Source organism: Photinus pyralis, unplaced genomic scaffold, assembly GCF_008802855.1.
Source record: "Photinus pyralis isolate 1611_PpyrPB1 unplaced genomic scaffold, Ppyr1.3 Ppyr1.4_LG10, whole genome shotgun sequence".
NCBI classification, from domain to species: Eukaryota; Metazoa; Arthropoda; class Insecta; order Coleoptera; family Lampyridae; genus Photinus; species Photinus pyralis.
In genome coordinates, this window is record NW_022170250.1 from 8,648,233 (window position 1) to 8,665,361 (window position 17,129).

Genomic DNA, 17,129 nt, shown 5'->3' on the forward strand with positions numbered 1-17,129 from the left:
ATTTGATTAGCTTTTAGAGCCTTTGGGAACCTTTGTCAGTTTTTAAGAGCCTTTCAAAAGTACTAAAACGTTTCACCTTAAAGATCTTATAAAGAACAGAGCGTTTAAACTATTTATTAACCTTTAACAGTCTTTAACAAGGTCGTAAAGTTTGAGAGTTTCCAGAAGCTTCTAAGGCTCTCCATTAATCAATAAAGATTATCAAGAGCCTCTGGGAGTCCTTTACTAGAAGCCTAGAAGTTTTTAATTGGCTGTCACAGTCTTTAAAAGCTTTTGGTAGTTCTCAAAGGGTCTCCACGAGTCTTGGAGAAGCCATTGTGAGTCTTTAAAAGGCTTTGAGAGTCTTAAAGACCCTTTAAATTTCTATTAAAACGTTTAGATGGGTTTAAAAAACGTTTGTTGAGGAGCTTTAAAAGTGCGCATACATTTTTAAAAGTTTTTGAGGTTTTTAAGTTTTAAAATTGTCTTTTCAAGCTAACTGAGCGCATGTCTTTTTTGCGGGAGAGTGTTTAGGGTGCCCGAAAAGCGGAAACTCTTTACGAGCCCCACGGTTAATGCTACCGTGATTCGGAATGGTATCTATCAGAATACCAACTTTCTTTCGAGTTACACACTGCTTGCCCAGATCCGAATGCCTTCAGAAAATCACCGGAATGACCCCTACCTATTCTTACTTAATTAATTAATGCCTTTTCCAGGGTCTTTAAAAGATTTTGAGAGATTTTTACAGTATTCGTCTTGTAAACGGCTTCCAAGTGTCTCTACCAACCTTCGTGGGCTTTTTATCGGCTATTTTAAGGGTCTTTTACACTCTATGAGCCTTTAATAACTTTTGTGAGCCTTTTAGGAGTGTTAGTTTCAAAAAGCCTAAGATCAAGGATCTCCAAGAAGAGGATTAAAAAACCTTTTATAGATTTACGAGCCTTTATGAGTTTTAGTCCTTAAGAATGTTTGAAAGCTCAAACTTCAAGACCTTAGTAGCCTTACAAAGCTTTTATACATTTTTACGGACCTCCAATAGTTTCACGGAGCCAACAGGCCATTTAAATTATTTCTTAACCGTGAGGAGGTTCCCTCAAACTCCCGGGGATGTTTTCCCTTAAGACGTGTAAAACCCTTAGCACAGACGCGATTGAGTGATGTCACGTTTCGGAAAAATCGTAACACCGGGGGGGTTTGGGGGGGGGGGGTGTTGACCCCAAGAGCCTTACTGTGTTTTTATGAACTGTGCCAGGCGTTCGAACCTTTATAAACCTTTAAAAGGAGAGCTGTTGCAGATACATATTGAAATTAGACTTTTAGTGTTTAGGTATCGCAATTTTTGTGTTTTGCACATTCCGGTTGACTGTGAATTGTACTGTACCGTAAATTCTGGAGAATTCTCGCATTAGCATATCATATTTCATGGAAAGAATGCGTCACATCCGCTTTCATTCATTATCGCCGGTGAGAAATCCATAATCGACTTGATGGCGCCTTGATGTCGCTCTAGAAAATTCGCCACAGTACTTTTAATTACCAACCGCAGAGTATTGCAGATTATTATCTATGCTCTTTCGACCATATTTGAGGTCTAGACAGAAAATTATTTTTGCCGTTCAAAGTGCAAGTTGCCAGAAAGTAATCAAACCGGAGTCAATACGACGACGAACAATGGGTTCGATGTCGTATCAAAGCAAAATCCTTTTTCACATTGATTTTTAAATACTCGCCCTCCCTCGTTCATCATCTTTTGATGGCGTCGCCATTAAAGCTGAAAACACTCCGGGCGTCCCGACGTTTTTTAGACTCATTAATGGCCGAACGGTCGTCTAGTTTTGTAGGTTAATGAATTGCGCAGTCGGAACCTTTTAGAGTAAATCAACAGTCCACAAACGCTATTAAGATAAAATTATGGTAATATACAGAAATGGCTGTTAAGTGGCCGCTAATGGACTACAAATTATCTTCCGAGCATTTCCCAATGCCTATAGTCTCGTTGCGGGAGCCGAATCGGAGGACCACCTCGTTCTCAGCTTCAGAGATCTCGGACCGTTAGAATAGAATACGGTAAGGTGACGCGACCTTCCGCCTAATCCTAGGGATTTACTGATAAGCCCCAGATATCAGACCAGGTTACAATTTCAACAGTTCAATGTACCCGCATTGACGTAATGGAGGTACTGAAGGGTACCTAATTATCGAAACCGCGCTTTAATTATAATTACCGTGGATTGGGTAAACTTAACAACGTTTATCGCGGCGAACTGAGAATTAAATCCGGATGCTGACGGTGAGCGATAATTTTCGTGGCGACGGTATTTATTTAGATTTAATTACACGTGTTAATTAAGATAGTGTTGTTTCGAGCGTGATCCTTGTAAGTATTAGAAGCCACTATTTATTAAAGTAAAACGCACAAGCTTTTTCAATAACACTTGCATGAAATTGTTAATGAATAGCTCTGGTATGTTCATTATTCCATAAGAAGCCGGCGGTATAGGGGGTATGAAATACCCCCTCGTAATACCACTAGCGCTCGAAAATTTTGTGATAGTAGATAGTAGTAGGAAAATGAACGTTGAATCTGTTCTTATCCTCTTTAGAAGTAGGTATTCCATACGATCTCCCCCCAAACGTTCAATTCTAAGAGTATTCCAGACCCCCCTGTGGTATGTTCTCCCTCAAAACAATAATAGTTAATATTTCAAAAGGTTCAGCCCTAAGGGTTCTTATACAGTTCTTCTTCTTCTTCTTCTTCTTCTTCTTCTTCTTCTTCTTCTTCTTCTTCTTCTTCTCCCATAAGAATCGGGGGTGTGGAATACCTCCAGTAATACCCCTAGTGAACGAATATATTATGATAGTTCTAGGAAAAGGAACGTCGTATCTTTCCTTACTTTTCAGAGTGGAATTCCATACTCCCCAGACCCCCTGGTGCTACGTGCTCCCTCCAAACCTTCAGCCCTAAGGGCATTATAGTTTTTCATAATGGACGACTAATCTTTGTCGAGTAGGGAGTGTTCCTTGTCTCTCAGAATTGGGGTGTCTGGAAGGTATGGGATGCCTCCCAGTAATACCCCCAGTGCACGAAAAAATTTTGATAGTTGGGGGAAAAGGAACCCTGAGTGGTATTCCATACCCCCCAGACCCCATGGTGCTACGTTCTCCTGCATAACGTTCAGATCTATGGGCTCTCATTACAGCGATTTTCATAAAGGATTACCTACTCTTCCTCCAGTAGGGTGTGTTTCTTATCCTAGGCGGGTTTGGGAGTGTGGAATACCTCCCAGTAATACCCCAAGTGCACGAAAATCTTATGACAGTTGTAGGAAAAGGACGTTGAATCATTTCTTATTTTTCTGAGAATGAAAAGCCACCTAGCAATATTTTTTTGAAGAACATTTTAAAGAATTTCGGGCAAGCTTGTAGCCTTACCAAACGGCATTAAAACGGCACTAACCCACAGTTGTTTCAAATTGCATGCAAAGGCACCTAGGATATTTTTGAAGAGACTTCTAATAGTTTTAGACACATTTTTAGCGGCACTAAACGGCATTAATACGGCACTAACACACAGTTGCATAAAATCGAATGGAATATTTTGAAATAATTTCTAAGAATTTCTGAAATTCTTAGCGACACTACTGGCATTTATACGGACCGAACCCCTAGTTGCCTTGCGTCAAAGGAATGAAAAGACACGTATTCAGATTTTTGAAAAATGTCTAAAGTTTCTAACAAGTTTTTAGCGGCACCAAACGGAATGATAGCGATTCCAAGACTCCAACTCACATTTGCGGCCAAAGGATACTCAGGACATTTGTTGGAAAGATTATTAAGAATGAGGCAAATATTTAGAGGCACTAAACGGCATTACAATGGCACTAATCTGCCGTTGCACGAAAAGACAACTACGAATATTTTTTGAAAAATTTGAAAGAATTCTAGAGAAATTTTTGCGGCACTAAACGGGATAAGTACGGCACTAACTCACAGTTGCGTTACAGAGTATTCTACTCAGGATTATTTTTTGAATAATTTCTAAGCCATTGAGACAATTTATTAGCGGCACCAAGCGGCATTAATGCAATACTAACCGACAGCGACGTCAAAGAGAATGATAGACACCTAGGATTATTTCTTTATGAATTTGTAAGACATCAAATGGCACTAATACGGCATTAATCCACAGTTGGTTCAAACAGATTGAAATGACACCTGGGAATATACTTCTAAAAGTGAATTTTTAGAGGCACTAAACGGCATTAAAATGGCACTAACCCACAGTCGCGTCAAAGAGGATGATAAGACACCTAGGATTATTTTTTGAAAAATTTCTGAGGGTTCCAGACAAATTTTTAGCGGCACTCAGACAGCACTAATCTACAGTTGAGTAAAAGAAAATGAAAAGACAGCTAGGGATATTTTTTGAATAATTTTTTAGTGGCACTAGACGGCATTGATACGGCACTAACTCACATGTTGCCTAAAAGTAATGTAATGAGACATAGGAATTTTATTTGAAAAATTTCAATGACTTTCAAGTAAATTTTTCGTGGCACTAAATGGGATTAATGCAGTTAGTACTGTGGCGTCAAGATACCTAGAATTATTTGTAAGAGTTCCAGACACATTTTTAGCGACACCAAACGGCACTAATACTGCACTGATCCACAATTGCGCCAAATAGAATGAAAACACCTAGGACTTTATTGAAAAAATTCTAAGAATTTCCGCCAAATCTTTGGAGGCACTAAACGGCATTAACACGGTACTAACCTGCGGTTGCGTCGAAGAGAATAAAAAGACCTAGGAATATTTTTGAAAAATTTCTCAGAATTTCAGAACAATTTTTAGCTATTCTAAAGCGAATGGCACTAAGCCACATTTACGTCAAAGGGACTGAAAAGGCATATAGGGATATTTTCTGAACAATTTATGAACAAATTTTAGTGGCACCATATGGGATAAGTACGACACTAACCCACAGTTGCGACACGTAGAATGAGAAGACACCTAGGATTATTTTTTGAATAATTTCGACCACAAATTTCTAGGGGCACTAAACGGCATTAATACGGCACTAGCTTACAGTTGCGTCAGAGAGAATGAAAAGACACCGGGGCACATTTCTAAGAATTTCAGAAAATTCCTGTCGCGATCAATCCGCGACATCGTTTTTTGATGACCTTAGAATCAAGGCTGTGCACTTTCCATTTTTGAAATAGCTTTTTGCTGTAACTATTTTATGTAGTGATCCATTACTATCTTGGTTTCTTCAGTCCAAATATCAATAAAAAAATCCGTGTCGCGATCGATCTGCGACATCGTTTTTTGATGACAGAATCAATACTGTACACTTTCCATTTTTGAAATAACTTTTTGCTGCACCTATTTAATGTAGTGACCCATTACTATCTTGGTTTCTTCAGTCCAAATATCAATTAAAAAAATCCGTGTCGCGATCGAGCTGCGACATCGTTTTTTGATGACCTTAGAATCAAGGCTGTACACTTTCAAATTTTGAAATAGCTTTTTGCTGTAACTATTTGATGATGTAATGACTCATTACCATCTTGGTTTCTTCAGTCCAAATATCAATTAAAAAAATCCGTGTCGCGATCGATCTGCGACATCGTTTTTTGATGACCTTAGATTCAAGGCTGTGTACTTTCCATTTTCGAAATTGGTTTTTGCTGTAACTATTAATTGACGTAGTGATCCATTATTATCCTGGTTCCTTCAGTCCAAATATTAATAAAAAAAATGTGTCATGATCGATCCGCGACATTGTTTCTTGATGACCTTAGAATCAAGGCTGTACACTTTCCATTTTTGAAATAGCTTTTTGCTGTAACTATTTGAAATGATGTAGCGATCCATTACTGTCTTGGTTCCTTCAGTCCAAACATCAATAAAAAAATCCGTGTCGCGATCAATCCGCGACATCGTTTCTTGATGACCTTAGAATCAAGGCTGTACACTTTCCATTTTTGAAATAGCTTTTTGTTGTAGGTAACTATTTGAAATAGTGATCCGTTACTATCTTGGTTTTTTCAGTCCAAATATCAATAAAAAACTCCGTGTCGCGATCGATCTGCGACATCGTTTTCTGATGACCTTAGAATCAAGGCTGTACACTTTCCATTTTTGAAATAGCCTTTTGCTGTAACTATTTGAAATAGTGATCCGTTACTATCTTGGTTTCTTCAGTCCAAATATCAATAAAAAAATCCGCGTCGCGATCGATCTGCGACTTCGTTTTTTGATGACCTTAGAATCAAGGCTGTACACTTTCCATTTTTGAAATAGCCTTTTGCTGTAACTATTTGAAATAGTGATCCGTTACTATCTTGGTTTCTTCAGTCCAAATATCAATAAAAAAATCCGTGTCGCGATCGATCTGCGACTTCGTTTTTGTGATGACCTTAGAATCATGGCTGTACACTTTCCATTTTTGAAATTGGTTTTTGCTGTAACTATTAATTGATGTAGTGATCCATTACTATCCTGGTTCCTTCAGTTCAAATATCAATTAGAAAAATCCGTGTTGCGATCGATCTGCGACACCGTTTTTTGATGACCTTAGAATCAAGGCTGTACACTTTCCATTTTTGAAATAGCTTTTTGCTGTAACTATTTGATGTAGTGATCCATTACTGTCTTGGTTTCTTCAGTCCAAATATCAATAAGAAAGTCCGTGTCGCGTTCGATGTTCGACATGGTTTTTCGATGACCTTAGAACCAAGGCTCAACATCGAAAGAGCCATACTCGAAATACTCTTCGGAGCTGAGTCTGATTAATAATCCCAAATTATTGTTACAGATCAATGGTTTCAACGTTTCGAAAAGACTGACTCGAGTGTCAAAAGGATGTCCTGCTAGCGGCGAACGCGCAAAATGTCTCCGCCGAGCGTTCACCGTCGTCGTAGCGCAGTAAACAGTTCCGTAGGATGCCGTAGGAGAATAAGTTAGCTATGCCTGGCTTAACCGCGTTCAATCGAAGGTGGAGTGTTGGATCTGACGATTTCGTTCTACCCGGCGCCATCTTATCGCTATTTCACTTAATATGGTAAATATCCTCGCGAAGACCCTCAAGACTTTGTGGGAATTCACTCCGATTTTCTTTTCCAGTGCCCTAATTCTAACGGGTGTGCTGTGCCTAACTGACTTTAAAAACTCGGATCACTGCGTACTTGAATTATGGATATTTAATATCGTTTACCTGTCTATAGTCCTGTTATGTTTAATGTTAGAGTTTTATATGTCGTGCGTATCATACAAGGGGAGTATTTTAAATACCGAGCCACGAAGTGCTGTCAAATATATACTGTATGTTAGGTTATGTAAGTACAACCCCTCCATCACCAGTTCATCATCTCCACTTTTTAGTGATTCTCAATGGAGAGATGGTTGTTCTCGGGTACGGAATTTACTGGACGGCCGTCAACTATCATACCTGTCCTGTTAACTATGCCAAAACAGTATTTTTAGGTAAGACCCAAGCGCAACGCTCTCAGTAATTGAAATTTACATTTTAGTTTTAATTACACTGAACTGGTTTACTATAATATGTATACTTGTAAATATATGGTGCGCCTACGATCCCGCCGGCAGGTCGTGGGTGAAAATGAAAGCGTATCAGAGATCCATGCGGGAATCGGAATCGAAGTATCAATACAAACGGTCCGGTAGTACAAGAAATTGGAGGCAAAGGTTCGTAGTTTACTTGTTTTCTTCTTCTTCACCGACCACATCCCTATTTTGGAATGGCTGCCATTGGTTCTTTTGCAGGAAGGTTATGAAAGCGTACCAGGACAGCTGGGATCAGCGATGCCGCCTTTTATTTTGTTGCATGCGTGCTACGGACACGAACCGCAACTCGTTTAGAGAAATAGCAAGACTGCTGTCGGATTACTTTCGCGATTTAGATGTTGTGCCGTCCGACGTCGTGGCCGGCATTATTTTATTGAGAATATACCAGAAGATCGAGAGGAGGGCGATCATCGAAAGGCGGAAGAACGACACGTACGAGTTCCTTTCGGGCGTGCCCGTGACGTCGAGTACCAAATTCTTGTCGCTTCAGGAGGGCGGGGCCGACCTGGAGCTGTTCCAGACGGTGATCAGGTACGTGCACTTCGCCGTCAGAGCGTACGGTTGGCCAATGTTCGTCATGACCAACAAGATGGGCTTGTGTCACATCTGCTCGAACGCCTCGTGCTGCTTTCCGAACGTGCGTAACGGCGTCGAGGTGGTCGAAGATAACTGCTGCAACTTCAACCGTGCCGCTTTACAAACACTGTCGGAGTTTGGCAACATTGAGATTATCTACGCGACGTACCACGTCGACATCGGAAAGACGCCGTTCTTCATCGCTCTGGATTACGACCGTGAGAAAATCGTGATCAGCATTCGAGGAACGCTGAGCATGAACGACATTCTTACCGATCTCAACGCGGAAGCGGAACGAATTCCTGTTGAACCGCTGCATGACGACTTCCTCGGACATAAGGGAATGGTGTCCGCTGCTGTGTACATATTGGAAAAAATTAGATTAGAAAAGCTACTCGAACGAGCTCACAACTACCGTACCTTTCTCGGCACTAAGGATTACGACCTGGTGATCGTGGGCCATTCTTTGGGAGCCGGAATCGCGAGCATACTAGGAATCATGCTGCGAAGGGAGTATCCCAATTTATCTTGCTATTGCTATTCGCCGCCAGGTGGACTCTTAAGGTAACCGTCTGTAACTAGCACTAGCCTTGGGTAATTTGTAAGTTACAGCATGGCTGCAATGGAGTACACCAAGTCCTTTACAACGGCGGTAGTTTTGGGCAAAGACGTCGTGCCAAGATTGGGACTCAACCAAATGGAGGCGCTTCGTGCAGATCTCATTAATGCAATCAAGAGAAGTGTAGATCCAAAGGTAAAATCCTCACCCTCATAAGGACGCATATCCGATACCCTACATTTCTGATATATTAAATCAGTTTTCCTATTTTTTTTTAGAAATTCTCGAAGCATAGCACAAACAGCTCCTTGAAATCATCTCTTAATATTTTCATTTGAATTTTTTTAAACATTGAGGTAAAGACCCTCAGAAGGACGCATATCCGATACCCTACATTTCTGATATATTAAATCAGTTTTCCTATTTTTTTTAGAAATTCTAGAAGCATAGCACAAACAGCTTCTTGTAATCATCTCATTATATTTTAATTTGTATTTTTTTTAACATTGAGGCAAACTCAGTTAGACCCTCAGAAGGACGCATATCCGATACCCTACATTTCTGATATATTAAATCAGTTTTCCTATTTTTTTTTAGAAATTCTCGAAGCATAGCACAAACAGCTCCTTGAAATCATCTCTTAATATTTTCATTTGAATTTTTTTAAACATTGAGGTAAAGACCCTCAGAAGGACGCATATCCGATACCCTACATTTCTGATATATTAAATCAGTTTTCCTATTTCTTTTTAGAATTTCTCGAAGCATAGCACAAACGGCTTCTTGAAATCATCTCTTAATATTTTAAATTGAATTTTTTTAAACATTGAAGTAAACTCAGACCCTCCCAAGGACGCATATCCGATACCCTACATTTCTGATCTATTAAATCAGTTTTCCTATTTTTTTCAGAAATTCTCGAAGCATAGCACAAACAGCTTCTGGAAATCATCTCTTAATATTTTAATTTGATTTTTTTAAATATTGAAGTAAACTCACTTATACCCTCACAAGAACGCGTATCCGATACCCTACATTTCTGATATGTTAAAGTATTCCTAATTTTTTTAGAAATTCTGGAAGCATAGCACAAACAGCTTCTTGAAATCATCTCTTAATATTTTAAATTGAATTTTTTTAAACATTGAAGTAAACTCAGTTAGACCCTCACAAGGACGCGTATCCGATACCCTACATTTCTGATATGTTAATCAGTTTTCCTAATTTTTTTTAGAAATTCTCGAAGCATAGCCCGAACAGCTTCTTGAAATCATCTCTTAATATTTTAATTTAATTTTTTTAAACATTGAAGTAAACTCAGTTAGACCCTCACAAGGACGCGTATCCGATACCCTACATTTCTGATATGTTAATCAGTTTTCCTAATTTTTTTTAGAAATTCTCGAAGCATAGCCCGAACAGCTTCTTGAAATCATCTCTTAATATTTTAATTTAATTTTTTTAAACATTGAAGTAAACTCAGTTAGACCCTCACAAGGACGCGTATCCGATACCCTACATTTCTGATATGTTAAATCAGTGTGCCTAATTTTTTTAGAAATTCTGGAAGCATAGCTCAAACAGCTTCTTGAAATCATCTCTTGATATTTTAATTTGATTTTTTTAAACATTGAAGTAAACTCAGTTAGACCCTCACACGGACGCATATCCGACACCCTACGTTTCTGATATATTAAATCAGTTTTTCCATTTTTTTTTTAGAAATTGTCGAAGCATAGCCCAAACAGCTTCTTGAAATCATCTCTTAATATTTTAATTTGAATTTTTTGAAATATTGAAGTAAACTCAGTTAGATCCTCACAAGGACGCATATCCGATACCCTACATTTCTGATATGTTAAATCTGTTTTCCTAATTTTTTTAGAAATTCTCGATGCATAGCTCTAACAGCTTCTTGAAATCATCTCTTAATATTTTAATTTGATTTTTTTAAACATTGAAGTAAACTCAGTTAGACCCTCACAAGGACGCGTATCCGATACCCTACATTTCTGATATGTTAAATCAGTTTTACTAATTTTTTTTAGAAATTCTCGAAACAGCTCAAACAGCTTCTTGAAATCATCTCTTAATATTTTAATTTGAATTTTTTTAAACATTGAGGTAAAGACCCTCAGAAGGCCGCATATCCGATACCCTACATCAGTTTTCTTTTAGTGGAAAATAATTTCGTGCGGCGTGATGTGTTGCTGTTGCGCGATCGAGCCGACTTCCGCCACGGAGCTGTCAACGGCCGACCAAGTGATGGCCGATTACATACAGGAGAAGCAGCAAACTCGAACGACAGGGGGCGTCCATCCCTCCGACAGCACGATCGCCCTCACGCGGCATCCGCCGATGTATCCGCCAGGTCGTGTCATCCACATCGTCCGGCACCACCCCACCAAGGACGAGTGAGTATCTGCATCACTGCGACGGACTCGATCATCCTTTTATGACATTACCATTACTATTTCAGACAAAAATATGAAAAGTCATGGAGGTAACTAATTATTTTAAGTAAACCCTTGTGATCGTGGTGTGTTTCGAGATTGCTCACTAAATCGCGAATCTCCGCCGTAGTTCGGAGGCGATTTAATGGGCAAAGCATGCATCTCCCTTCGGGTAGTCTCGCCGAGCAGCATGTTACACGTACCCCGCTTTGAAATATTTTCGAAAACTCTCCACCCATGACTGAATTGTCCGCGTAGCAGCACCTCATATTAAGCTTCCACTTCGCAAGCCGCGCATTAATTCGCTTCTACTCCGCAGGAAGGCGCTGTCGGGGAACGATCCTGTTTACCAGGCGATTTGGGCGGAGAACACGGATTTCGATGAGGTTCTCATCTCGCCGGTGATGATTCAAGATCACATGCCCGACACGTTACTTACGGCACTTAATAAGGTACAGAATGCGGAAGTGCGATACAGATTTTGACGTTAGCTGTAGTGACGAAGGCATGATTCCTGTCATCCTCATTTTTTTTTATTTGGACGTCTGTAGTATGTTAATTTTGTAATAAGTTTGACCATTAAATTTTATTTTTATTATGTCTTGTTAGTTTTAGGTTAATTCCTGACTGCACGGTACTGTATTATGAAATTAGAAACGATAAGCGACTTACAGTAATGGTCTTGTTTCGACTCAAATCCAAAGGTGAAATTTTGAAGGCAGTTGAGAGAATCAATTGATTATTTTGTATTCAAAAAATTGATTATTTCAATCAGTTAATGATAATCGATTATTAAACAATTGATTATTTTTATTTATCAATGATTTTTGACCCTTGAACTGGTTTGGTGATTTTACGATAATCGATTATGTACACGCGTATACGCAAAATTCACCTTTTGAACCTTTTGTTTCTCAATTTTCTTTAATTTAAACTATCCTCCGTGTCTGACAAATATCATGTTTTTCGAAACAAGCGAACAATTTGAATTTGTGTGGAGAATTTGGATTGTTGAATATCATAATAATAATACATAATCTAATTTCAAGACAAAAATATGAAAGAACAAACTACTGTCACTAGTTTAATACTGTGCGTATGTATATTTTTTACACGAACGAAGAATCAAACTCCCACTAGGTGGCTCCACAAGAGAATTGTCGACATCCGGAAATTGAAAAATTCAAATCTCCCGCACAATTTCAAATTTACCCCAACAAAATGGCCGACATCCGGAATTCAAAAATTTAAAACACCCCACACAAATTCAAATTTACCGCAACAAAATGGCCGACATCTGGAAATTCAAACCGATCGCCACAAAATAGCGCAGCCAATCACAACGCGGGGTCCGTTAACTTGGCCCCCCCACTGAGAGATTTCATAGTCGTATTATTTTGAAATGAATGCGCTCGTTATGCGCTCATATGCGCCACCGATAATAACTCTTGCGCCATTATCGTTTTTTAGAAATCCGAAAAAACATTTGGGGGGGGCAAGTGAACGTAGCCCCCCAGTACGTATTTTGTTCCTTGTAACTAGGTCACCTGATACATTTGGTTATGCGCTCAATTGCGCCACTTGAATTAAAGCTAGCGCCATTACGGTTAAGCCATAAAAAATTTTTAAAAAGTGGAGGGTCTAACTAAGCGTTTTCAAAAGTTATTTCCGGAAGTGCGTCCATTTTGAAAATATTTTACATCGATTCGGCCTTCGGAGTAACTCCTAAATACAAATTTTTAAAAACCTACCTATTTTACTTTCTCAGAATCGTTTAACTAAAGCTCCCAAAAAACACCCTGTATAGTGTTTCTGAAACACTATAATGGCGCCAAGATTTTTGTTTACGGCGCATTTTAGCGCATGATGAAAGGTACGATGTAGTAGAAAAAACATGTTAAAAAACGTAACTTTTGAAAACGTTAAGTTAGCCCCCCCCTTTTTAAAAATTTTTTATGGCTTAACCGTAATGGCGCTAGCTTTAATTCAAGTGGCGCAATTGAGCTCATAACCAGATGTATCAAGTGGCACAAATACCGGTAGCAAAATGCGTTATGAGGGATTCCGTTCACTTGCCCCCCCCCCCCAAATATATTTAAGGATAACCAAAAAACAATAATGGCGCAAAGATATCTTTTTACGGCGCATTTCAGCGCATACCTGAGAGTACAATTTCGTATGAAAAGATGTTAAAAAAAAGTAACTTTTAAAAACGTTAAGTTGGCCCCCCCACTTTTTGAAAATTTGTCACGGCTTAACCGTAATGGCGCTAGCTTTAATTCAAGTGGCGCAATTGAGCGCATAACCAAATGTATCAGGTGACCTAGTTACAAGGGACAAAATACGTACTGGGGGGGGGGGGCTACGTTCACTTGGCCCCCCCAAATGTTTTTTCGGATTTCTAAAAAACGATAATGGCGCAAGAGTTATTATCGGTGGCGCATATGAGCGCATAACGAGCGCATTCATTTCAAAAAATACCTATGAAATCTCTCAGTGGGGGGGGGGGGCCAAGTTAACGGGCCCCACAACGCGCAGCACGTGTGACGTCATAAAACGGTGGAGGGGATAGCGGAATGAATTCTACTACCCCTAGTGCCGCAGTCTTAATTAGATATAATCGGCGGTTGCTATCTGTAACTGATTCGCCTAATTATGGTTAATTATACTCATCTAAATAGTCGGAATGAAATCTCCAAATTTGGCAATCCAGCAATGCCAATGTACGGTAATTAACTAACCTAAAACTAAATAAAATCGATTTTCTCTCTTGTTCCCTGGAAGAGAGATTTCGGCGGCTGTAAAACAATTTAAATATTCGTACAGGAACGGTGGCAAAACTGCTAACTTAACTACTTAACAGGTAAACAATTAAACAAAATGAAACCACACAACGCTCACTCCTCGTTTCCAAGAGCAAATAAGTAAATTCAGAAACGCTTCTAGATACCGAGTGTTCAGCAAAACCGGTCGACTTTACAAATGTACGGTGTGGTCACAACTTCGGGTATGAACTTCAGGGCGAAAAACAGGTGCTTCGTTACAATTTAAAAGAATTTAATCTTCAACGTAATTTCAAGGGAAAATAGGACGTTAACGGACTAACGAAATGTCAAGAACATTTCTGAAAAATTTCAAGAAAATTTGAAAAGGATGGTAGGAAATGGTCGCTACCTTTTCTGATCACATACTGGATGAGTCATTTTACGAAGTTAGAATTTGACGAGACACTTTCAAGAATCAACAAGATTTAAAACAAATTAAAGAAATTTTAGATTTAATTTAATAAAACTTTAAAATACTTTCAAGAATCATAAAGATTTTTAAGAAACTTAAAAGGATTTTAGGGGAAGCAGTATTGGCTGAAAGCCCGCTCACTCAAAAATATAAAAATATAAAAATATAAAAATATAAAAATATAAAAATATAAAAATGTAAAAATATAAAAATATAAAAATATAAAAATATAAAAATATAAAAATATAAAAATATAAAAATATAAAAATATAAAAATATAAAAATATAAAAATATAGAAATATAAAAATATAAAAATAGATTTCCAATGTAATTTTAACAAAAAATGATTTTCAATAGGATTTCAAAGGAACAAAGAAATTTCAAGAGAATTTTTGAAACGAAAACAATTGTAGATAATGTCGCTACGATTTTACGAATTTAAAACTTAACATGAGACTAATTTCATGTGAATTTAAGTAAATTTGAAAATAATTGATAGTGAATCTTAAGAAATCTTTAAAACACCTTCAAAAACCAAAGATTTAAAAAATTGTCACTACCCTAACCGGGCGCATTTGGATGAGTCGTTTGGCGAAGTTGACACCTCAAATAGTTGCATTCATGAGATTAACTACCTGAATTTATGTGAATTTGAACAATTTTAACGTAATTTTTCAATAGGACTTTAAAGAAACAGAAATTTCAAGAGGATTTTTGAAGAATTTCAAAAAAATTGTAGGTATTGTCACTACTCCACCCGATCGCAACTTTGTTATGGATATTTACTAAATTAGAATTTGACGCCCCAAAGAATCATAAACCTTTTTAAAAATTTAAAGGAATATTAAAAGATTTTCAATGTAATTTTAAAAGGAAATAGTTTTCACGCAATGAAAATTTCTAAAGAATTTCAAGAACATTTGAAAACTGTAGGTGTATTGCTACTATCCTAATCGATCAAATACTTTGTAATGGACGAGTTAATTTGAAACGAAAATGTAAGTGAATTTGGAAATAATTTCTAGTGAATTTTAAGAAAAAAAACTTTAAAACACTTTCAACAATAATATATTTAAAAAAAATTGAAGTTTCGAGAAATTTCATGAAAATTTGAAAACACTTCAAGAATTTAAGTTTCAAGCGATTTTTAACATAATTTCAGGAAAAAATAGTTTTCAATAGGACTTTAAAGAAACAAAGAAACTTCAAGAAAATTTTTGAAAAATTTCGGGACTAATTTCACGTGAGTGCAAGTGAATTTGAAAATAATTTCTAGTGAATCCTAAGAAATCTTTAAAACACTTTCAAGCATCATAAAGATTTAAAAAAAATTAAGAGAATTTCAAGAGATCTGGATAATTAAAAACAAATTTTACGGTTGTTTCAAGAAAATGTTTAGGGAACGTATTAAAAGTTCCAGAAAAGGTGTAATTTTTATGAAAATTCAGTTCTGAAGTCTAATCTAATCGATAGAAATTTTTAAAGAAATTCAAAAAATTTCTTCAGCAAAACTACAAGGGAATCTTAAGGATAGGACAGTTTAATTTGATGCCCCAAAGAGTCATAAACCTTTTTAAACATTTAAAAGAATATTAAAAGATTTTCCAAGTGATTTTAAGTTCAAATGGTTGTCACGCAAAGAAAGTTTCTAAAGAATTTCAAGAAAATTTGAAAACTGTAGGTATTGCCACTTAATTTGAGAGGAGAATGTAAGTGAAACTTTAAAACACTTTCAACAAAAAATATATTTTAAAAAAATTGAAATAATTTCAAGAAATTTCGAGAAATTTCATGAAAATTTTGAGAGATTTTTTTGAAAATTTGAAAACACCAAGAATTTATGTTTCAAGAGATTTTTAACGTAATTTCAGGAAAAAATAGTGTTCAATAGGATTTGAATAGGGTTTGATGCCCCAAAAAGTCATAAACCCTTTAAAAATTTACGAGAATATTAAAAGATTTTTAAAGTAATTTTCAAAAATAATATTTTTTTAAGAATTTCAAGAGAATTTTTTGAAAATATGAAAAAGCCAAGAATTTAAGTTTCTAGCGTTTCAAACTTCCAATACAATTTCAGCAAAACTCCTGGATTCAAGAGAATACCAAGAGGATATCAGGCGAATCTCAAAAAGGAAAAATTATAAAGCTGTTTTTAAGGAAATTCTTAGAGAATCTCAATGGATATTTCAACGCAATTTCAGCTAAATATTAGGAAGATTTTGGATAATTTCAAACGCGGCAGAATTTCAAGAAAAGACAGGATGTCAGATTTACTTGAGTCTTTGTGAAGAAGATTTCAAGTGTTTTAGAATCCCAAAGGTATTTTCAAGATCAAGAAAAGTGTAAGATAACTATTGGAACTATATCCAAACCTTCAGGAGCCACCTGAAAGTAGTTAACACCGTACTATTTCGGCACTATAATATTACGGGTCCGTTAACTTGGCCCCCCCCACTGAGAGATTTCATAGTCGTATTATTTTGAAATGAATGCGCTCGTTATGCGCTCATATGCGCCACCGATAATAACTCTTGCGCCATTATCGTTTTTTAGAAATCCGAAAAAACATTTGGGGGGGGGGCCAAGTGAACGTAGCCTCCCCAGTACGTATTTTGTCCCTTGTAACTAGGTCACCTGATACATTTGGTTATGCGCTCAATTGCGCCACTTGAATTAAAGCTAGCGCCATTACGGTTAAGCCATAAAAAATTTTAAAAAGGGGGGGGGG

The 17,129-nt window shown here is 37.3% G+C and overlaps 1 protein-coding gene across 3 annotated transcripts in view; it reads left to right on the forward strand.

Moving 5' to 3' along the window:
• Positions 1-17,129, forward strand: part of LOC116161115 (sn1-specific diacylglycerol lipase alpha) — a 90,800-nt gene that overhangs the window by 8,651 nt on the left and 65,020 nt on the right. The window contains exons 1-10 of one of the 3 annotated variants that reach the window (XM_031474339.1): positions 2,271-2,359; positions 6,806-7,051; positions 7,114-7,325; positions 7,372-7,473; positions 7,521-7,695; positions 7,774-8,715; positions 8,764-8,905; positions 10,889-11,124; positions 11,190-11,213; positions 11,483-11,615. In XM_031474339.1, coding sequence (XP_031330199.1) covers positions 6,957-7,051; positions 7,114-7,325; positions 7,372-7,473; positions 7,521-7,695; positions 7,774-8,715; positions 8,764-8,905; positions 10,889-11,124; positions 11,190-11,213; positions 11,483-11,615 — 2,061 coding nt within the window. In that variant the 5' untranslated portion in view covers positions 2,271-2,359; positions 6,806-6,956. Of the gene's footprint in view, positions 1-2,270; positions 2,360-6,805; positions 7,052-7,113; positions 7,326-7,371; positions 7,474-7,520; positions 7,696-7,773; positions 8,716-8,763; positions 8,906-10,888; positions 11,125-11,189; positions 11,214-11,482; positions 11,616-17,129 lie in introns of those variants that run through there. The other 2 variants (XM_031474338.1, XM_031474340.1) reach the window with 2 other exon arrangements.